The sequence below is a fragment of the Panthera pardus genome, unplaced genomic scaffold (assembly GCF_024362965.1).
Source record: "Panthera pardus isolate Hobbes unplaced genomic scaffold, ASM2436296v1 HiC_scaffold_26, whole genome shotgun sequence".
NCBI lineage: Eukaryota > Metazoa > Chordata > Mammalia > Carnivora > Felidae > Panthera > Panthera pardus.
Window position 1 is genome coordinate 9,224,266 of NW_026526832.1, and position 24,562 is coordinate 9,248,827.

A 24,562-nucleotide genomic window follows, 5' to 3' on the forward strand; every position below is an offset into this window, starting at 1 on the left:
GGGAGGGGCAGAGGGAGAGAGGGAGAATCCTGAGCAGGGCCTCAATCTTGGCAACCCTGGGATCATGACCTGAACCAAAATCAAGAGTTGGATGCTCAACTGCCTGAGCCACCCAGGTGCACCATTATTCTTTTATTGTGGTAAAATATACATAACATAAAATTTACCATTGTGAGATTTTTTAAGTGTGCAGTTCAGTGGCATTAGGTTCACTCATATTCTGCAACTATCACCGCTATCCATCTGCAGAACTTTTTCGTCTTTCCAAACTGCAACTCCTTACCTATTAAACAGTAACTCCCATTCCCCCTTCCTTGCAGCGCCTGGCAACCACCATTCTATTTTTTGACTCTTTGAAGTACCTCACAGATGTGGAATCATACAATAGTTGTCCTTTTTTGACTGGCTCACTTCACTTAGCATAATGTCACAATGTGTTTAAGATTCATGTTGCTGCATGGGTCAGAATTCCCTTTTTAAGGTCGAATAATATTCCTGTGTATGTGTGTGTGTGTGTGTGTGTGTGTGTACACGTGTGTACCACATTTTGTTTGTTCATTCATCTATCAATGGGACAGTTGCATTGCTTCCACCTTTGGACTATTGTCAGTAACGTTGCTGTGAACATGGTGTACAAACATCTTTCAAGTTTCTACTTGAAGTTCTTTGGGGCATAGAACATGAAAGGGAATTGCTACATCATATAGTAATTCTACATTTAATTTTTGAGGGAAATGCCGTACCATTTTCCATAGCAGCTGTGTCATTTTACATTCCCCCCAGCAGTTCACATGGGCTTCCAGTTTTTCCACATTCTCTTCAATGCTTCTTATTTTCTGTGTGTGTGTGTGTGTGTGTGTGTGTGTGTGTGTGTGTGTGTGTGTGTGATAATAGCCATCCCAATGGGTGTGAAGTGTCCATAGCTGTTTCAATCCCCTGATTTCATCAGTCCTGAAACTTTGGCACTGTCAGCAAGATTTCCAGCTGTTCCAAATACTTGTTGCTGGCCACTAGAAAGAAACCTGTTGCACACAAAATGTCTGGCCATCATCTTAGCACCAAGATGGCAGCTCTAAATCTTTTGGGACCCAGATTTACCCTTTTAAAGACTTGTTGCTTAAAAGTCCCATATCATCAGTGATTTCAGTGCTAAATGTATTCATTTTATGATTTTAGAAATGAATTGAGAATATTACATCTCAGTTTTCGTTATTACATTACAATGATTTCTTAAAAATTAGAACAGAGCTTGATTTCTAGGATTGTTAGTAATAAAGATGTGCAAATTTTGAGAAGACGCTTAAATTTAAAAACTTCACCATAATGCAGTAATTAAATAGTAAGAGTTTTGCTTCTAGAAGAAAGCATAGGCAGTAATCTCTTTTGTTGCCTTAGCAACATTTTTCTAGGTATGTCTTCTAAGGCAAGGGAAACAAAAGCATAAATAAATTATTGGGACAATACCAAAATAAGCTTTTGAACAGCAAAGGAAACCATCAGCAAAATGAAAAGGTAACCTATTGAATGAGAGAAGGTATTTGCAGATGATATATCCAGTAAGAGGTTAATATCCAAAATATCTTGAAAAAACTTACACTACTCAACACCAAAAATACAACCCAGTTAAAAAATGAGCAGAGGACCTGAATAGACATTTTGGCCAACAAACCGATGAAAAGATGGCCAACAGCACTAATCATCAAGCAAATGCAAGTCAAAACCACAATGAGTTATCACCTTACACCTGTCAGAATGGCTAAAATCAAAAAGTCAAGAAATAGTAAGTGTTGGCAAGGATATGGATAAAAAAGGAACCCTTATGCACTTAGTGGGAATGCAAATTAGCGTAGCCACTATGGAAAACAGTGTGGAGGTTTCTAAAAAAATGAAAAAATAGAGATACCATATTATCCAGTAATCACATTACTGGGTATTTACCCAAAGAAAATGAAAACACTAATTCAAAAAGATACACGCCCACCCCTCTGTTTATTGCAGCATTATTTATAGTAGCCAGGATGTTGAAACTTAAGTGTAGATAAATGAATGGATGAAGATGTGGTATATATATACAATGGAATATTAATTACTCAGCAATAACAAAAAATAAGATCTTTCCATTTGCAACAACATGGATGGACCTAGAAGGTATGCTAAGTGAAATAAGTCAGAGAAAGACAAATACCCTATGATTTCACTTATATGTGGAATCTAAAAAACAAAAAGCAAATGAACAGATAAGCCAAAACAAACAATCAAACAAAAAACCCAGGAGCAGGCCCATAAATAAAGAGAACAAGCTGGTAGTTGCCAGAGGGGAGGGGAGAGGAGATGGGCAGAATGGATGAAGAGGAGTGGGAGGTACAGGCTTCCAGTTACCGAATGAATTAGTCACAGGGATAAAAGGTACAACATAAGGAATATAGTCTGTGGTATTGTAAGAATGTGGTCTGATGATAGATGGTAGTGTGGTGAGCACAGCACAATGAATAGAGAGGTCTAGATCACTATTTGTATGCCTACAACTAATGTAATAGGTGTCGATTGTACTTTAGTTTAAAAAAAAAAAAAAACTTTTTATCTTTAGGAGGTCCCAGTAGTTCGTTTTTGCTTTTGTTTCCCTTGTCTCCAGAGGCATATCTCTAGTAAGGAGTTGCAGTGGCTGAGGTCAAAGAAGTTGCTCCCTGTTTTCTCCCGTAGTATTTTGATGGTTTCCTGGCTTACATTTAGGTCTTTCATCCATTTTGAATTTATTTCTGTGTATGGTGTAAGAAAGTGGTCCAGTCTTATTCTTCTGCTGTCCAGTTTTCCCAGCACCATTTACTGAAGAGACTGTCTTTTTACCATTGGATATTCTTTCCTGCTTTGTCGAAGATTAGTTGGCCATACATTTGTGGGTCCATTTCTGGGATCTCTATTCTGTTCCATTGATCTTTGTATCTGTTTTTTGCACCAGTACCATACTGTCCTGATGATTGCAGCTTTGTAATGCAGTTTAAAGTCTGGAATAATCGTGATGCCTCCAGCTTTGGTTTTCTTTTTCAACATTAATTCAGCTATTTGGGGTCTTTTCTGATTCCATACAAATTTTGGAATTGTTCTAGCTCTGCAAAGGATGCTAGTGTTATTTTGATAGGGATTGCATTCAATGTGTAGATTGCTTTGGGTAGTATCGACATTTTAACAATATTTGTTCTTCCAGTCCATGAGCATGGAATGTTTATCCATTTATTTGTGTCTTCTTCAGTTTCTTTGATAAGCTCTCTGTAGTTCTCAGCATACAGATCTTTTCTCTCTGATCAGGTTTCTTCCTAGGTATCTTACAGTTATTGGTGCAGTTATAAATGGGGTCAATTCCTTGATTTCTCTTTCTGCTCCTTCATAATTGGTGTATAGAAATGCAACCGATTTTTTTTTAAGTTTATTTTTAGAGAGGGAGAGAGAGTGTAAGCAGGAGAAAGAGAGAGAGAAAGAGAATCCAAGCAGGCTCAGCACTGTCAGCACAGAGCCGGACGTGGGGCTTGATACCACGAACTGTGAGATCATGACCTAAGCTGAAATCAAGAGTCAGAGGCTTAATCGACTGAGCCACCCAGGCACCCCACTGCAACCAATTTCTGTATGTTGATTTTATATCCTGTGACTTTGCTAAATTCATGTATCCATTCTAGCAATTTTTTGGTGGAGTCTTTCATGTTTTCCACAGAGTATCATATCATCCGCGAAGAGTGAAAGTCTGACTTCTTCCTTGCCAATTTGTATGTGTTTTATTTCTTTTTGTTGTCTGATTGCTGAGGCTAGGACTTCCAGGTGAGAGTGGACATCCCTGTCATGTTCCTGAACTTAGGAAAGCTCTTAATTTTTCCCCATTGAGGATGATATTAACTGTGGGTCTTTCATATATGGCTTTTATGATGCTGAGGTATGTTTCTTCTGTCTCTAATGTCTTTTTTTTTTAATGTTTGTTTGTTTGTTTGTTTGTTTTTGATAGAGAGAGAATCAGAGGCAGGCTCTAGACTCTGAGCTGTCAGCACAGAGTCCAGCGCGGCACTTGAACTCACAATGAGATCATGACGTGAGCCAAAGTCAGACGTTTTACCAACTGAGCCACCAGGCACCCCTGTCCTTAATTTCTTGAGGGTTTTAATCAAGAAAGGATGCTGTATTTTGTTAAATGTTTTTTCTGCATCTGTTGAGAGGGTCATAATGGTTCTTCCCTTTCTTTTATTAATGTGGTATATCGTGATTGATTGGCAAATATTGAACCAGCCCAGTACCCAGGAATAAATCCCACTTGATCAAGGTGAATAATTCTTTTAATGTACTGTTGAATTCGATTTGCTAGTATCTTGTTGAGAATTTTTGCATCTAGGTTTATCAGAAAGATTGACCTGTAATTCTCCTTTTTAGTGAGGTCTTTGGTTTTGGAATCAAGGTAATGCTGGCTTCATAGGACGAGTTTGGAATGGGAAAAGATATTTGCAAATGACATATTGGATAAAGGGTTAGTTTCCACAATCTATAAAGAATTTATCAATCTCAACACCCAAAAAAACAATGAATAATAATTCATAATAAACCAGATATACCAATAATAAACCAAAAAATAATAATCCAATGAAGAAATGGGCAGAAGACATGCATTGACGCTTTTCCAAATAAGACATCCAGATGACACAGACATCCAGCAGACACATGCAAAGGTGCTCAACGTCACTCATCATCAGGGAACTACAAATCAAAACTACAATAAGATACCACCTCACACCTGTCAGAATGGCTAAAATTAACTCAGGTAACATCAGATGTTGGTGATGATAAGGAGAAAGGGGAACCCCTTTGCTCTGTTGGTGGGAATGCAAACTGGTGTGTCCACTCTGGAAAACAGTGTGGTGGTTCCTCAGAAAATTAAAAATAGAACTACTCTACGACCCAGCAATTGCACTACTAGGTATTTATCCAAAGGCTGCAAAAATGCTGAAGGAGCACATGCACCCCAATGTTTATAGCAGCACTATCAACAATAGCCAATTAGGGAAATAGCCCAAATGTCCATCAGCTGACAAATGGATAAAGAAGATGTGATATATACATATATGTACAATGGAATACTATCCTGTGATAAAAAAGAATGAAATCGTAACCATTTTCAACAACATGGATGGAACTAGGGTGTATTATGCTAAGCGAAATAAGTCAGTCAGAGAAAGACAAATACCATATGATTTCACTCATATGTGGAATTTAAGAAACAAAACAGATGAACATAGGAAAAGAGAAGGAAAAATAAGATAAAAACAGAGAGGAAGGCAAACCGTAAAAGACTTTTAAATACAGAGAACAAACTAAAGTTTGCTGGAGGGAAGGTGGATGGGGGATGGACTAATGGCTGAAGGACCTTAAGGAGGGCACTGTTGAGATAAGGGTATTATATGTAAGTGATGAATCCCTAAATTCTACTCCTGAAACCAATACTACATACAGGTTAAATAACTTGAGTTTAAATTTCAAAAAAAGAATAATACAGTAGATACATATTTACCAATGTGGAAAAAAATAAAAATTAAAAAAAAGAAATGTAAACATATCCTTAATCATTTTTATATTTATTTCATGGAGGAATGATAATACTTAGGATATGTTGGTGAAAAAATATATATTATTAAAGAAATAGTAAGAGTTTTGCCCATAACCATAAAAATGGGTTTATCTAACGTACTGTCTTTAGATTAAAAAATTATACACCTGTTTAATTGATGCCAATTTTTTCTAATTTGCCCAGTTTTTCTGGGTATTTTAGCCTATACAATAATGAAAAATATATTTAAAGTTAATTATATGGAAAACATGTTAATTGGTGTGGAGGAACATAAGTAGTAACATAATCTTTGCTCTGAAGAAAGTTATGGTATACTTGAAAAAGTAAGAATAAAAAATTTAAATTATAATTTAAAACATGTCAGAAAGGGGTGCCTAGGTGGCTCACTCAGTTAAGTGTCCAGCTTTGACTCAGCTCAGGTCTCGATCCCAGTCATGAATTCAAGCCCCGCATTGGGCTCCATGCTGGGCGTGGAGCTTACTTTAAAAAAAAACAAATATGTCAGAAAGGTATACCCAGTTGATCATTATTAGTAAATAACAAAAGTACTTTAAGAAACCCCTGAATTATGGACTTAAAGCCATATTACAAAGCTGTATGGTACTGGCACAAAGACAGACACTCAGATCAATGGAACAGAATAGAGAACCCAGAAATGGACCCACAAACGTATGGCCATCTAATCTGTGACAAAGCAGAAAAGAATATCCAACGGAATAAAGACAGTGTCTTCAGCAAGTGGTGCTGGGAAAACTGGATGCGACATGCAGAAAAATGAACCTGGACCACCAGACACAGAAATAAACTCAAAATGGATGAAAGACCTCAATGTAAAACAGGAAACCATCAAAATCCTCGAGGAGAAAGCAGGTAAAAACCTCTTTGATCTTGCCCGCAGCAACGTCTTACTCAACACTTCTCCGGAGGCGAGGGAAACCAAGGCAAAAATGAACTACTGGGGCCTCATCAAAATAAAAAGCTTCTGCACAACGAAGGAAACAATAGCCAAACTAAAAGGGAACCGACAGAATGGGAGAAGATATTTGCAAATGATATAGTAGAGAAAGGGTTAGTATCCAAAATCTATAAAGAACTTATCAAACTCAACACCCAAAAAACAAATAATCCAGTGAAGAAATGGGCGAAAGAGATGAATAGATACCTCTCCAAAGAAGACATCCAGATGGCCAACCAACACATGAAAAACGCAACATCCCTCATCAGGGAAGTACAAATCAAAACCTGACGAGGTACCACCTCACACCTGTGAGAATGGCTAACATTAACAACTTAGGCAACAACAGATGTTGGCGAGGATGCGGAGAAAGAGGATCTCTTTTGCACTTCTGATGGGGATGTAGACTGGTGCAGCCACTCTGGAAAACAGTATGGAGGTTCCTCAAAAAATTGAAAATAGAACTACCCTACAACCCAGCAATTGCACTACTAGGTATTTATCCACGGGATACGGGTGTGCTGTTTCAAAGGGGTACATGCACCCCAATGTTTATAGCAGCGCTATCAACAATAGCCAAAGTATGGAAAGAACCCAAATGTCCATTGATGGATGAATAGATAAAGAAGATGTAGTATATGTATACAATGGAGTATTACTCAGCAATCAAAAAGAATGAAATCTTGCCATTCGCAAGTATGTGGATGGAAATAGAGGGTATTATGCTAAGCGAAATTAGAGAAAGACCAATATCATATGACTTCACTCATATGAGGACTTTAAGATACAAAACAGATGAACCTAAGGGAAGCAAAAAGAATATAAAAACAGGGAGGGGGACAAAACATAAGAGACTCTTAAATATGGAGAACAAACAGAGGGTTGCTAGCGGGGTTGTGGGAGGGGGGATGGGCTAAATGGGAAAGGGGCATTAAGGAATCTACTCCTGAAATCATTGTTGCACTATATGCTAATTAACTTGGATGTAAACTTAAAAAATAAATAAAAAATAAATAGATAAAAGTTAAAAATAAAACCCTGAATTAGGTCAAAATTAAATAAAGTCTAAAAATTATTCTGGAAGAGAAACAGTAAATGTCAACTTCTGTTTATTTTAAATTTGTTAAACTATTACTATTAAATTTATATGATGTAGCTACTTTTCTTACCTAATATATATGAAGACAGTTTCTTAGGAGAACTCATTTATTTTGCACAACGATAGGACATTTTCTACATTGGCAAACCTACCCTGCTTGATCTTCATGTCCGAGTTCATCATGTAAGAGTCATGAATACTGTTCAGCATTTATCTGTTAGTGTTCTGACCTCACTTGCTTCTCTTTTTAAGAAAGTCTTTTTTGATTTGTCCAAGATTCAATCCCTTTTTACTTATGTAAATTGCTGTATTAAAAGGTATCTTAAAATGACCTTATCTAAATCATAATTTTCTCATTTTCTGATGAGGAAAGAAATTCTCTTGAGCTGTTCCCTTTTTTGTTGATTAAAATATATTGCTAACATTTTTTCTTTTATATTTTTGTAGCCAGCTCTATCAGTTCTGCTAACTTCCTGCTATTTTCTCATCACATGTAGGCTTTGCAGCCTCACACAGGGTTTACAAAAAAGAAAACAATAAAAAGATTTTCTTGAACATGTATTTTCCCTTTCCCGTGTTCCATGTTCTATCCTTTATCTTTTTCAGTGCTTTCTGGCTCTATCCTGCGCTTAGAAATACTTCCCCATTCATTAAAACTGAAGTTAGGATTTTCTGACCCAAAAAGATATTTTCATTGGGCTAGAGTAACCATCTTCAATTTTTGTTTGAGCTGTTCAGATCAAATCTATATAAGGCTATTGCATGTTTTCAGCCCATGTTGTTACTTGTTTGACTTTACTGTGTAGCTAAACATTGTCCTTCATTAATAACTTGATGCCTCATTTGTTACTAATTCCCTTATGTTTCTCTTGGCATGTTCAAATGTGTTCTTATTTAGCTTATAAAAGATTGCTATGTCTTACTGTCATCTAGGGTTATCTTGAGTGCTTTTCCAAGCATAATTTTGGTAGCATTTTTCTATTACAGAATAGCTTCCAAGTACTTTTTGATAAATGTTTTAAATCAGTCTTTCTTAGAATGTTCTAAAGATATATAAATGGCTACTAACTTTGCCCAACTTTTACTTTTTTTCCTTTCCTTTTTATTCTCATTTTTCTTGAATGATTTACTGCCTGAATCCCTGCCATATAATAGGTGGTTGGTAAATAATAGTTGAATTACCTGAGATTCAGTACTTACTAGAGGACTTAGTGTAATTCTTTTACCTGATTGGATTCCTAGCACATTGTTTTTGTTCCATGGTTGCTAAAAACATAACTTGATTTATAGAGAAGGAATTAATAAAGAATAAGCCCCTTTTTATTTTGGCTTTCCTGGTAGTGTTTGACACATGGCACATTTAATCATCACACTTGGATATATCTACAACTTCTCCCTGGCCTGAATGTTATTTTGCTTATGAACCTATGTACAATTTTCTATTAAAATACTACATTTGTTATTTTAGACTCTTACCTTCCTAAATACCTTGCTAATCTCAATGGATTTTTTTAAATCATTGTTATCAACCCGGCAATTGTCATGTACCATAAGATGACTGTTCCTACAACAGCCACATATGTGTTTATATAACAGAAGCTATTGCCATTCTGCACAAATGTAGAACACTTTTAGAAGCCATCATTTGATTAGGGCCTTAAGAGATTATGTTGGCTAAAGAGATTGCTGGTGTGGTAGAGGAGGGACGTTACCTGGAGCTGAAGAAAAAAACTTGAAGTTAGGAGTGTATTCATTGAGATTAGTACTTCTCTGTACTGAATTCCAAAGATTAAAGGTTCCTGTACAAAGTCATGACCACTTCAGTTGTACAGCATAATAATTGTGTAGCAGTCTTACGGTAACAGTGATACCATCCTATTAATATCATTATGAATTAAATAGAACAGGTACCCTTTTGCACTAGAATTTCACGTGATACCAGTGTGGTGATGGTTGACTAATCTTACTGTTTTTGATGTATTCTCTCTTCTGTCACTAGTAAGAACATTTATTATGCATGAAAGAACGCAAATATTGAAGAAGACAAGATTTGAATCTTGTCTAAACCAGGATTTTTATTTTGACAGGTCTTGGAGTACTTAAATGTTAAAGTGCTTTTTACTTAAATGTAATGTATCGTTTAGAGTTCTTATGTTCCTAGGCTTAGTATTTTTGTGATCTAGAATTTGTGTATCTTAATGAGGCTGGAGTGTTAGTTATCTGCTTGCAGGAAAATGAACTACTGGCATTGGAACAAGAATTTGTTTTAAGGGCCTGGTTAGTGTGTGGTAGGTGCTATTCTAGACTTTGGGCCTGTAGGGAAGAAAGATGGACGTAACAATTTTCCTGTTTTGAGGAGCTCACAGACTGGTTTCTGTTTTTATAAACTGGTTAATAAATTAATTAAAAGGCAGTTTAAGTGCTAGAGGAGAACTATGTATTCAGTGCCATGAAGACATGGGAAAGGTTGCACCTTCCTTCCTGTACAGTCTTGGAAGCCTCCTCCAAGGAGGTGTCTTTTGCATTAAGTCCTGACTGTGCATCTGGCGATACCTTGTGTATTAGAAAACACTTTATTCTATATTCTGATGAAAATAAAACTCATTTTAAATGTTAAATATTCCCCCTTTATTGTTAAAATCATGCTTGAAATACAGTGACTTAAGGGGAGAAAGGAAGCTTTACTTTGTACTTTCCATAGTTGTTGGAAAACAGTTTTTTCCTCAAGAAGGCATTTGAGTTGAGCATTTATGTTGTTACCCCTTTAAATTTCAATTCTTAAGCCTACAACCCGTAGCATTCAGTGGAAATGTTTAGTTAAGGGACTGCCTTAGTAATACTCCTTTGAAGTTTCACTACTTAGCTCTTTAAAAAATTATTCAAAGCCCTTTAAGTGTAATTTGCAACCTTGCCCATGTTCATCTATACAATTTACTTAAAAAGAGCACCTATTCTATATGTTTAAAAATTATTACCTGCCTAAAGCAACAATAGAAATATGTGAATGTGTATAAATACATAATTATTGCAGATCTTCTATACAAAGTCAAGATTTTTGTTGCTTGTTCTCTTCTGTGATTTTTTTCCTTCATTATATCTTTGCTATTAAATACCTTATTTGAGCATTTTTCTTTCTAAAAACTGGGTTTTTTTGCAAATTTTAGCTAAGAAAGCAATAACCATAAATGAAACTTACATATATTATTCAAACAAGTTCCCAGAAAAATACTGAACTTAAATAATAAAATACGTAAACCACAACTACAAACTTCTGACATCTTTTATTGTTGGAAGTCCTACCATACCTTTTTTTTAAAGAACATATAGCAATACAGATTTATTTGCAGTCTGGGGTTTCTCTTTTAAAATATATATATTTGTGTATTATGATTTGTGATATACTACTATTTTGCTAAATACATCATTTTGTACTATTAGGATCTACAACTAGAATATGGACAAGGACACCAAGGTAGTTACTTTTTGGGTGCAAACAAGTAAGTAAAGTTCTTTTTAAATTAAATTTATATTCAAGAATAATTAAGTTGCTTTATATTTTAATTTATTTATTACATATATCTTGTGCATTTTATTATATATTTAATATAGAAAAATATGTTAATATTTCCAGAAGTAAATTGTATTAGTCTGGTAGATAGGTTTTTATAATACGCTTTCAACTTTTCTTCATTGCTACCTTGCTAATCATTTAGTCAGTAATTGTCATAATGGAGACATTATGTTTTTTATATCAAGCTACTTTGTAGACCTTACTTGTTAGAGAAAACAAAGTACATTCCAACTGAAGACGATACATGTTTCAGAATTTTTTTATTTTATTTTTAAGGTTGACCTCTTCATTCCTTATAAAACTTGCTTTGGTACATATCCCAGTGTGTTGGCTCTGAAAATAGCTGAAAATATTTACAGTGTTTAGAACTCTTTATCCTAACTTTTTAGTTTAGAGCTTTTCAAAAAGGAGATAGTAGTTAAAATGCATCTGCTGTCTTCAGAATTATCAATTCATGCAAGAAGTAAATAGAACAATTATTCACGGCCTCTCCTGTACACCAGGCACTGTCTAGGTGGTACAGCACTGTGGTGAAAAGGCAGCTTACAAGGAGTAACAATTTAAGTTGTTCATAGTCCTCAGCAGAGTAAGGGGACAGGACTCTGCTGTTCTTTGTAGATTCTCATTTTCTGAGTTCATGGAGAAATTACCATTATAAAACCTAATATGTAAGGAAATACTATTTAAATTGTCAAAATCTCTCAGCAATGTAGATACTGTTTTAACAATCAGAACATCTTAAAATTGCAACATATAATTTCACTTACACATTAGAGAGTTGAAAAATATGTATACATCCATAGTTTAAGCAGTTGAGGAACGATGACTGAAGACAGTAGTTCAGATTTAAAGATAATGCAAAATCGTGTCTCCTTTTTTTAGACTAAATGTTTAATTTAAATACCCTATCTTTTCTCAACACAGAGAAGAGACTTTGAATGACCGCCTAGAGAAATGCATTAGTTTGGATTTAAGCTGAATTTCAATTAAATACGATTAATTTGTTTTTAATTAACCTGATTTAAGTTTCCTAAAATGGGAAAAAGGCATACAGTTTCCCTGATAGAAAAATGAGATTTTATCTAAATAGTAACTGTGTACTATTTATAATCTCTCCTGATTCATTAATGGACAGCAAAGGAAGGTGTGTCTCATAGTGGTTAGCAAATAAAAATTCTGAAGTGCTTTTTTTATTATTTTGTCTTAATATAAGGTCACTAGTTTTAAGGACCTTGTTAGCAAATTTTGGTGTATTTTAAGAGACAGTGGATGATTTGGAGAAAAATTCCATTTACACTTTTTTGGTTCATTTTAAATATATTTTTAAATTATATACTAGCAAAAATGCAAAAAAGAAATATGGCCCATCACTAAATGCTTTTCCAGATTCCTTAGCTCCCATTGTCTAATATCTGATTGTTAGACATTTTCATAGTATATAGTTACTTTGGCTAGGTAAAATGTTAATAATTTGCCCAACCTTCATTTTTTGATTAATTGGATCCCTGCTTAAGGAACTGTATTCTATATAACGAATCACTGGCAAGGTAGGTTGGCCAAAAATTTGACCTTTGGCTGTGTTTCGTGTACAGGTATATACATACATGTGACATGAGCATGGATGTAGCACTTCTCTTACTGTACTGATATGTCTGCTTTATTCTTGTGACCAGGCAGTGTTTTAAAACTCACAGGATTTCCTGCTTTCTCCATAGGTGATCAGGCAGACAGATTTCCATTTATGGGTTTCTACCTATTCCAGACCATACAAGAACTAAGATAGGGTGTAGGTGTTTTTTTGTTTTTTTAATAGAATATGTATTTTGACTTAACTGAGTTTTCTTTTCTCTTGAATGCTGTTGTTGGGGTCAACTTTTCTGATTATTTAAAACCAACAAAATACTATTTTTAAAAGAAAACTAAATTATTTCTGATTGTTTTTAATGTAGAGCAAAGATTCTAGAGATAACTTAAATTCTCTTCTAAAGACTTAAATAATGGTGAAAAAAGTAACTTGAATTACACAGTTCCTAGCACAGTTGAGTGTAGTAGTAGTGAATGCCATATCTGGAGTCAGAACTGTCTCTTCCTGTAAGCTATGTGACTTTGAGAAATTTACCTCAATTTTCTCTAGTAAAATGGGGATTATAATAGTCCCTGCCTTGTAGGGTGCTAAGGGTGAAATGTAATAATCATTGCAAAGCATTTTTAGGACAGTTACGGTTTAATAAATACTTATTAATTGCCCTTATTTGTGTAGTATTTACTCAGTAAGTAATTTATTATAAAAGCAAGTGAATGTGAGTGAATAAAACTGCTCTTTGGTTTTCAAGAAATAGGAGATTTTTTGTTTTGTCTTCAGATATACTCAGGACAGTACTTAAAGATTGTTTTTAGCTACTTAGACAATTTCAGAAGATTTCAGAAACCAGCATGTGAATTTCTTAGCTAATTTTAATATGCTAAATATTTTGGCTGTGGGTTTTTCTTTCTCTTTTTTTTCACTTCCCTGTGTCAGTTTCTTCACTTTCATCAGTTAAATTTGTGATTGCATATTGTTCCCCATTTTTAACATTTTCATCCAGATTTCCTAATGTTTTTAGATTGACTTAGTAACTCAGTATCTGTGGGCATCATTTTTGTTTTACTTCGTTCATTACTTTCTAAAACTTCCATAACAGAAGAATCCACATGGACCAGTGAATAGTGGTTTATTGTATAGCACCCAATCTTGGTGATTAAATCAGTGTTACTTTTCCCCAGGGCTCACAAGATACAGTATTTACCATAAATGCACCTCTTAGCAAATTTAGCCATGTTTCACTTTCTCTTTTATAAAGCCTGAGAAGCAAATCATATATCCTACTTTTCATTAACACTTCATGAATTCTGTAAGTTTATTAACAAAATACCTGTTAACACATAGTAGGAGATATACTAGTAAATGAATTGAAAATATACCTGAGTCCCTAACAATAAAGCATAGCTGCTTTTCCATGTTCTCTTATTCAGCCTTTCTCTCTTATTCTTGGAGAACATAGTACTCCTGGGAACATTCTTTTTTAAAAAGTGGAATGCCCTGTAAATCCAATTAAATATGGTAATTGAAAAATAAAGTACATTTTTACTTCTTAATTGTTTTCAAATCTGAATATTCTCTATTGGAAAAAGAGGTGCACCCCCCCCAAATACTGGCATGTGCTTAAGAAAAAAAGTTTTTCCTATCTTCTAAAATGATATAAAAGCCCACTATACAGTTCAGAGATACTATATTTAACTTGGTAATAACACAGTTTAAAGCAGTGCTTCCTAAATTTTTGGTCTCAGGATCCCTTTACACTCTTAAAAATTACTGAGGACTCCAGAGCTTTTGTTTATGTGTGTTATAACTGTCAATATTTACGGTATTGGAAATTTAAACTGAGAACTTTTCAAAATATTTATTTACTTAAAATAGTAATATACTCATTACATGTTATCATAAATAACACTTTGTGTGTGTGTGTGTGTGTTTAAAAAATTCCTCATGGGGGCCCCTGAGTGGTTCAGCTGGTTGAGCGTCTGACTTCGGCTCAGGTCATGATTTTGCAGTTTGTGAGTTCGAGCCCCACGTCGGGTTCGCTGCTGTCAGGCTGTCAGCGCAGAGCCTGCTTCCGATCTTCTGCCCCCCTCTCTCTGTCCCTACCCCACTTGAGCTGTCTACAAAAATAAATATTTTTTAAAAATTTCTCATCATTAAGGACCAATTTAAATGCCACCTCAAACCTAACACCGTGTAATTCCTCTCATGAGATTTAGAAGCAGCAAACAATTGCATTAATAGATTTTATATATGTCCATGTAATTCAACAAGCTTTATTGAGGCCCACTAATAACATTTTTTTATGAAAAACAGCTATCTTTCTGAAACAAAATAATAGTAAGGAAATGGGCATTGTTTTATTTTTTTTTGCAAATCTCTTTAATATCTGGCTTATTAGAAGACAGCCGAATTCTCATATCTGCTACTAATCTGTTGTGTTATCATGTATCTTATAACCTCTGGAAAACTCCAGAGTTTCATTCCCGATGAAAAAATTAAGAGTGAAAAAGGTAAATGCTTTTTTGTATTATATGTATTATGAAACTAGTTTTATTCTTGCAGACCCCCTACAGGAGGCCAAGGGACCTCTGGGATCCCTAGACCACACTTTAGAATTGCTAGTTTAAAGAAATGTTGCGTAGCCCATCATAATAAAGAAAATGTGAATTGAGTACTTACTGTATTTTAAATTAATATTCCAAGCATTTTACCCATATTCATTGTATCTTTTGATAAATGCTTTGATGTAGGTACTGTTATAATTCCTGTTTTACAGATATGGAAACTGAAGCAATGGGAAATCAAAGTACTTATTGAAGGCCACACAGCTTACAATGGCAGAGGCGGGACTCAGATGCAGGCTGTCTTTGCTTTACAGGCTGGCATCACTTACGATCCTGCCCGTAGTCAGAAGCTCTGAGCCATCTCCCTAGAACTAGCCCTTGAAGAGCTTTGTGAATGAGATCATACATTTGACTGAAGTACCTCAATTTTTTTTATCTGCAGAGTAGGATTTGCGATTAGTTTATGGCCTTCCCATGTCATTTACCACTCGAGTTAGAGCTCTGTCATTTTTTAATACTTAGGTTGTTAGTAAGCTGGCCTAATTAAAATATTTGAAGACTAAAATGTATTCTGTTGCTCATACCAGCTAACTTTACCTTTCAATTTCTCTGGTTTTATGTTTTGACAATTCTAAGGGGAGTTTTTTCCAATATATATCAGTGGGAAAAATGATCAGAAGGTATTGCCTTGCCTTTTGAGGAGACTAGATTTTCCGTTGGCTCACTTCTACCTCAGTAATCTGTTAGTAACCATATTTCTCCCTATCCCGTTGGCTTTAAGAAGGCTGCTGAGTTTTTATGCTTGAAGAATGCAACATAGGAGGTTCGCTGCATGGACTTGCAGCGAAAAGGAAGGGAACTCAGGAATGCCGTGAGTTCTCTCTCACATTCCTGAATAGCAAAGTTTCATAACTCGCTCCTAATGATAAAATCCTCGCACCTGGTCTGATACAGGCTTAGTCTCCCAAAAGTGTAAATGTGTTTGCCAGTACACCACTGGAGAACAGATATCTCAGGTAAGTGAGTGTCTTCTGTGAAAGCAAAGTGCTACTACATTCATGTATTCACATCACATGCATGCATGCTTTTGCAGAGAGATCCAACATGTTGAGTTTCATTTTGTAGGATTGCCTGAGAGCATGATTTTTTTTTAAAGTGTGTCACCTTCCTTATTTTAAGAAAAAGAAAATATAATTTCAGGTGTCAGGTAAAATGTTCCAGGTAGAATTTGAATCCTGGAAACCCCTGACTGTGACCCTGCAATTATGGTTTTGTCAGTCCTATTGTGACATTTCATGGTGGGTTGTCCTCTGTTTGAACTGGTATTTTTCAATAAACATTAGGATTTATTTTGTTCATTTCAAATACATGTATGAAGACATTAGCAGCAGAAAATACGGATATATTATTAAGTATAACTTGATGTTCTATGGCATAGAGATCATTGTAGCTGATGTTACAAAATAGTAAAAAGTAATTTAAAAATTTACGGTTAAGGTTCAAATGAGGAAAATATGTACTTGGTATTCCTTTCCTTATTTATTCACATTGGTTTTTGTTTTTTGTTTTTTGTTTTTCTTTTAAGGAGTCTTCTGAAGTCTGTTGAAGAAGAATTACATCAGCGGTAATTTTGATTTTTAATTAAGCTTAAAATACTTTATGTCACAGAGAGTAGAGTCTGTTTGCCCCCTTCTCTGTCATGTAGCCTCACATTTTGTTGTTTAATTCTGAATCCTGTAAAGCTGCAGAAATAAAATGCTGTCTTGCAGTAGCCCTTCCTACACTTCGTAAATTTCTTCTTAAGCCATTTTGGTAAAGTCCATTTAGTAACAGTGGAATTGTCCTTTGTCCTTAGAGGGCACGTGGCACATTTAGAAGATGATGAAGGGGATGATGATGAATCCAAGCAGTAAGTTCTTTCTCTGTTTTTGATAAAAGATGTCATTTGATGTGATTTCATAGGTTTGACAGCTTTATATTGAGAGTATTATGGGTTATATCACAGTTTATTTCTCTGTTCTAGTTGTGTTACCTCAGGCAACATTAACAAAATACCATGGAGAGGTCGTCTAAACAGCAAGTTGTCTCACAGTTCTGGAGGCTGGGAGGTTCAGGCTCCAGCTGCTGGCCAGTTTGGTTCCTGGCAAGAGTTCTCTTTGGGCCTGCAGATGGTTGTCTTTTCACCATGTTCTCACATGGGCTAACATCAGCGCATGCATGCATGCACACAGAGAGAAACCTCTCTCCCCTTTTCGTAGAAGGCCTCTAATCCTATCCAACTAGGACCTCACTCTTACGACCTCATTCAACCTTCCACTAAACATTAGAATATGAACACAATTCAGCCAAGTTGTCTACCTCTCTGACAAGGATCACTTTTCCTCCCATTTCCAATAATGTGCTCATCATTTCCATTGCAGACCTCCACCATTTCCACTGGAGAATGGCCTTTAATGTGTACATTCTACCAGTATTCTCTTGGTAGTTATTGATGCATTCTCTAAGAAGAGGGAAACTTTCTCTTCAGCTCTCTCTCTCAGCAAAATCATTGTTAGCGTCCATATTTCTAGCATGTACCTCAGAACTCTTCCAGCCTCTACCTGTTAATTGATTCCAAAACGGGGGTGCCTGGTTGGCTCAGTCGGTTGAACGTCCAACTCTTGATCTCAGCTCAGGTCATGATCTCACCGTTCATAGATGGAGCCCTGCGTTGAGCTCTGCACTGACCACGTGGAGCCTGCTTGGGATTCTCTCTCTCCCTCTCTCTCTGCTCCTCCTCCATGCACTGTCTCTCTCTCTCTCTCTCTCTCTCAAATAAACTTTAAAGAAAAAATCTTAAAAAATAAAAGCAGATCTTCCACATTTGGGGTATTTGTTGTAGCAGTACTCCACTCCTTGTTACCAAGCTGTGTCTTAGCTTAGGCTGCCATTACAAAATACCACAGACCGAGTAACTTGAATAACAGAAATTTGTCACAGCTCTATTCTGTTCCTGGTGAGGGCCCTCTTACCTGGCTTGTAGACAACTGCCTTCTTTCTGTGTCCTCAGATGGCCTTTTCTTGGTGTGTACAAAGAGAGTGAGGAGAGATCTCTCTTCCTCTTACAAGGTTCTGTTGGATCAGATATATGGGAATATTTTCACTTACATAAGCATTGAGGCTTAGTTTTCTTAGATTCTCTTTTTTTCTTTAAATTTTTTTTTTTTAACATTTATTTATTTTTGAGACAGAGAGAGACTGAGCATGAACGGGGGAGGGTCACAGAGAGAGGGAGACACAGAATCTGAAACAGGCTCCAGGCTCTGAGCTGTCAGCACAGAGCCCGACGCGGGGCTCGAACCCACCGACCGCGAGATCGTGACCTGAGCCGAAGTCGGACGCTTAACCGACCAAGCCACCCAGGCGCCCCTCTCTTTTTTTTCTTTAAAGAAAAGTGCAGTTTCATGGTAGAGTGACAGGTACCTGACTAGCAGTTGGAGGCATAAAGGCATAGGTTTTCTTTTCTGTCTCAGTACTCTTTGACCTTGAATCAGGTCACTTAACTTCTCTGGACCTGTTTCCTCATCTGAGAGTTTATGCTCCATCTTTTAAGTTTTTGTACATCGAAAACTCCCAATTCTGAGTTATAATGAATCTTAGCTTCAATCAGATAAATTCTGCCTAAAATTTTGTAGAGAATGTATGTAGCTTTTGATGAGCTTCATCAGAGATGTTTCATCTCTAACAGTAATAAAAATGAAGCTTACATTGTGATATATTTTTATACTGTATCATTTTGCTGTTTTTCCCTAACTAGTTGTTGCTAGTGTTTTCATAATAATTACCATTCAATTGATATAAACTAGAATTGTAGTTATCTTTTCCTATTTTAATTTGAAACCAAGAAAGCATGTCTACTTAATTACTTCTGAATAAAACTTCATTCAGCATAACGTGAACATTGTACAGAACGTTTTGGAAAACACTCATAATCTCAGGAAAGGGAACTTGTTTCTGTAAATTTTCTTCCATATCTTTGAAAAATTAATTATACTTTAGTAATCATTCAATTCTGATCCTAAACTTTTACGTTTTTATAGTTCAACCATGAAAGCAAAAGTTCCACCTCCTTTGCCACCAAAGGTAAGCAGGTTTGTTTTTCAGTTTGAATTATGTGTGGGTGTGGGTGTGTGCGGTTGGTCTGTCACATCAGTACTATATTAATAGTTACTCCGTAGCTTATTTTCACTTGAGAGCCACAAGAAAACATGAAGTTACCAGCCATGATACTGATGATTGTGATTAATTTTGGCTGCTTTTTTAAATTATCCAACTTGTCATTTAGCATTTATTCTAAATAATAAAGTTCTAGAAATTTATACATGAAAATGATTAAATTAATGGGTTAGTATTCATTCACCTGGCTTAGAAATCTCACATTTTTTGTAAGATTTTTTTCCTTCAGAAGCTATGATCTACTAGTAAATGATTTCCTAAGAATGGGTAATGGGTAGTGATTTATTATCATATATATTAAATTATCAGAAGGTACTTTTAGGGGCGCCTGGGTGGCTCTGTCGGTTAAGCGGCCGACTTCAGCTCAGGTCATGATCTCGTGGTCCGTGAGTTCGAGCCCCGCGTCGGGCTCTGTGCTGACGGCTCGGAGCCTGGAGCCTGTTTCGGATTCTGTGTCTCCCTCTCTCTGACCCTCCCTCGTTCATGCTCTGTCTCCCTCTGTCTCAAAAATAAATAAACGTTAAAAAAAAAATTAAAAAAAAAAAAGAAGGTACTTTTACATTAAAAAAACAATCAGAATAATTTTCAAAAATTTTTGGCAACTGTTTTGTCAGAAACATTGTAGAATGCTAAAATTCTCACTGATGGGTTTTTTTTAAAGGGCACAATGAGTTAATATAGGTAATACTAATATAAATTTATTTTATGAGTTTATATGCACAGCAAGTTTTAATTATAAAATGAACTGTTTATAAAATGAGCTGTTATAAGGTTTGAAATCAGGGTTTATAAATGACAATTGGAGTCTGGCCCGTCTTGGCATCTAATGTTTTACTATATTTTCATTTAGGTGTATTCAACTATCGTTTCATTTTATACTTTAAAAAAATTATGAACGCTTTGAAATCCGGGTTTATAATGTTTATTTTTGAGGGAGAGAGACAGAGTGAGAACAGGGGAGGAGCATAGAGGTAGGGAGACAGAATCAGAAGCAGGCTCCAGGCTCCAAGCTGTCAGCACAGAGTCCGACATGGGGCTCGAACTCATGAACCACAAGACCATGACCTGAGCCAAAGACACTTAACTGACTGAGCCACCCAGGCGTCCCGAAATCAGGGTTTATAAACGAGAATTGGAGTCTGACCAGTCTTGGCATCTAATGTATTACTGTATTTTGTTTCATTTTATACTTAAAAAAAATTATGTTTCCCACAGGTAAATAATACTGTATTTGCTTGTTTTGTTTTACATTAGAATTTCAAAAACATAAGTGTGAACAATCTTTCTAGTAAGGGACACATTAAGAATTTACAAATTCTCCAAACCTTCAACTGACTGGGGCTTTTTCCATTGTCTGCACAGAAAGTTTCTTAGCCATTCCATATTGCGGTGTTAATCTTTTCCAGTATGATAGAATTTTAATTGGTATCTTCTCCTGCCCCAGTCTGAAAGGTTAGGCATTAACATAAAAGACCCGGAGTCATCTAAAAAATTTTTTTAATGTTTTGTTTATTTTTGAGAGAGACAGAGACAAAGCATGAGAGGGGGAGGGGCAGAGAGAGAGAGGGAGACACAGAATCTGAAACAGACTCCAGGCTCGGAGCTGTCAGCACAGAGCCCGATGTGGGGCTCGAAATCACGAACTGCGAGATCATGACCTGAGCTGAGGTCATACGTGCAACCGACTGTACATTGAGTCATCTGAAAGAGACAGTTAGTCTTATAAAGAACTGTAATTTGATTAGTCTGAATGTTTAAAATAAAGAGACTCATTTAAATTGGAGAACAGAAAGAGCAGAATATTTTTATTTAGCAAGTCTAGATAGGAAGGCTTGCGAAGGAATTAATAGAAAAGGACCTTTTTTCTGAGAAAACATGTTACTGTACATTTTTAGGATATATATTAAGATAATATGAATCAGATAGTTGAATAACCTTAAAGCTCAGCTAGTAAACACAGAATAGTATTTACTTCAGGAAAGACGTTTAATATTTTTCTTTTTTGAATGAAACAAGTAATTTCATGTTTAATCATTGATCTCCTTTTCTGTATTATTTCAGCCTAAGTCCATATTCATACCACAGGAAACTCATTCTACTGAGGATGATAATCAAGGAACTATCAAGAGATGTCCTATGTCAGAGAGCCCAGCAAAACCCTCCCAAGTTCCACCCAGACCACCACCTCCCAGATTACCTCCACAAAAGCCAGTTGCTTTAGGTAATGGGTGAAGGGAGGGTGAAATAAGTACGTTACCAGGTTTTCGTGCTGTGTGAAGAAAATGGAGGGTGTCTTTTCTTTTAAGAGTATCTGAAATTCCTTTGAGGGGGGGGGAAGGAAGGCAGTGACTGTAGAGATGGCTTCTGCTTTTTTGCCACATAGTTTGAAGTGTTCATATATGACAGGATTACTGTGACCCATTCTGGTATTAAAATGTCCTTGTTTCTCATTTCATATCTAACCTTCTTTCTTGGGGAATTGTAAAGGCTCAGTTCATCAGTTACCTTAGTGTGGCAATAGAAGAAACTGAACAAACAAGGACAATGTGTTTTGGTTGTAGGCTACTTGTGTTTTAGAAAAAAAAAGAGGGTTCTTCATCTAACTCCTTTCTTTTATTTCATATTATCATTTTTAGAAAAATGATTGTCACTTTTGCTAGTTATTTGTCTCCAAATTAATACTAGAAGATGCTGTTTTAGTACCGTATTGTGTATTATGCAAAAGAAACAATTAAAAAGCAACTAAAATTTCCTGGATATTGTTAATTGCCCGTTCCTGAAAGTAGTTATATATTCAGTATTTCTTTGTTTTTCACATAAATATATGTGCTTAGATTTAACCTGATTTTAAATTTGTCTCTATGAGGGGCACCTGGGTGGCTCAGTTGGTTGAGCATCCAACTTCATCTCAGGTCATGATCTCACGGTTCATGGGTTCAAGCCCCGCATCAGGCTCTGTGCTGACAGCTCAAGAGCTTGGAGTCTGCTTCAGAATCTGTGTCTCCTTCTCTCTCTGCCCCTTCTGCACTCGTACTTTGTCTCTCAAAAATAAATTAAAAATGTTAAAAAAAAAATGTTTAAAAAAAGAGATAGAAGTAGAACATAGGTATCAGACTTTTTTTTCTTTAGTACTATTTCTGATCGGATGAAGGCAGAAACCATCTGAGAAATCGTATTTTTCTTTCCTACTTGATAATTTTCTAAGTGAAAGTTTTCATGAAAATTAATCCTTTTTAAATATATTTAAACATCTTATTGAAGGAAATGGAATGAGCTCCTTCCAGTTAAATGGTGAACGAGATGGTTCATTATATCAACAACAGAATGAACATAGAGGCACAAACCCTTCAAGGAAAGAAAAGAAAGATGTACCAGTAGGTATTTATATTTATAATATACTTACTATATAATATATAATAATACTTAATAATATAATTGTATTTTCTTTTTCATTGTTAAGTTAGTTTTGTTATTATAATTAAACTATAGGGATTGTATATTTTGGAATTAGTATGTTGTTTTTTTAATGTATTAATTATAATAGATTGCTTAAATCTTAAAAAAAAAGTAACTGCTGTGGCAAAATTGAATGATGACTTTCTGCTATTCAAATTATGTAGGCCTTTTTTTTTTTTTTTTTTTTTAATAATAGTGTATTTTAAATGTGACCTTCAGCATACAGGTAACTATTATTATTCTCATTGATGAGATTCTTAAAAGTTCCTAACAGTCTCAAAAAGTTATGGAAAGAAGGACATGGACAGATAAGGAAAGCTAGGACTTTTACTTAGGACGAGTTTTTAACTATAGATTACATAATTCGTGGTATTACTACTGTTACTCAAAATAACAAGGAGGAAAAATGAAAATTATTTTCCAGTAGATATAAAATATCATTTTAGGAAAGATGAAATTAGCCTCAGTAGCTATTCTTGTTACAAATGTTGGATAAAATACTGTGACATAGCTATTAAAACATAAATAGTATTTATCAGGATACTAAAATTTTTTAACATTTGTAAAAAATTTGCTCATGATCGTCAGAAGACATTTGTCTTTCATCATAGAACTTAAAACAAAAATCCTTAAAATACCCAATTCAGCAGATGACCATGAGATCATAAGATGAGAGTATTTTTTAAGTTTTTGTGTATGTTGGGGCACTTGAGTGTCTAGGTTGGTGGAGCTTGATTTCTGCTGAGGTCATGATCCCAGCCAGGGTCATGGGATCAAGCCCTACATGGACTCCCCACTGAGTGTGGAGCTTGCTTGAGGTTTTCCTTCTCTCTCTCTCCCTCCCTCCCTTCCTCCCTCCCTCCCTCCTTCCCTCCCTTCCTCCCTCCCTACCTTCCTTCTTACCTTTCTTCCTTTCTCCCTCTCTCCCCCCACCCACACATGAATGCACACACTCTCTCTCAAATAATAAAAAAAAAAAAAATCAAAGTTTTTGTGTTTACTAATATTTGCTTTTATATAGTACAGTTAAAGTACTTATGTGCATATAGCTATGGTTTTATGCAGGAAGCACATTGTTAGAGGCTTTTGTACTATAATCTGTTTTTTTAAGATTTCATGACATAATATGACATACCCTCTTTATGTTTAGTTAAAGCATTTAAAAATCTAGGATTATCCATCGTAAGTTGTGAAATTTAGGTAGGATGTTGTTAACAAAAGCATCAAATGCCCTTTAGGAATGGGTTTTTATGATGTCTCTTCAACTGAACAGGGCCTTTTTGTGTTCACTGGTTTAAATTTTAGCAGCACTGTTAAGGTAGTACAGAAATACAGCTTCATGACTCTACGATGCAGCATGAGAACTTTTGAGAGATGTATACATTTTTTTATGTGTGCATTTGTAATTCTTTCTCTTACCTTATTTCATTAGGATAAGGAACTACTGTACCGTAGTAGTAAAACTAACAGTCTCAGTGATTCTGAAATATGTCGGCAACTGTATAATAGGATAAACAGTAT

The 24,562-nt window shown here is 35.5% G+C and overlaps 1 protein-coding gene across 4 annotated transcripts in view; it reads left to right on the plus strand.

Annotated features, from left to right (window-relative positions):
* Positions 1–24,562, plus strand: part of MAP4K3 (mitogen-activated protein kinase kinase kinase kinase 3) — a 204,452-nt gene that overhangs the window by 147,744 nt on the left and 32,146 nt on the right. For all 4 annotated transcript variants that reach the window (XR_008418038.1, XM_019446682.2, XM_019446692.2 and 1 more), the window contains 6 exons: positions 11,092–11,150; positions 16,956–16,994; positions 17,226–17,279; positions 19,450–19,492; positions 21,647–21,806; positions 22,847–22,959. Coding sequence is in view for 3 of the 4 variants with exons in the window: in XM_019446682.2 (XP_019302227.1) it covers positions 11,092–11,150; positions 16,956–16,994; positions 17,226–17,279; positions 19,450–19,492; positions 21,647–21,806; positions 22,847–22,959 (468 nt within the window). In the remaining variant the exon portion in view is untranslated. The remainder of the gene's footprint in view (positions 1–11,091; positions 11,151–16,955; positions 16,995–17,225; positions 17,280–19,449; positions 19,493–21,646; positions 21,807–22,846; positions 22,960–24,562) is intronic.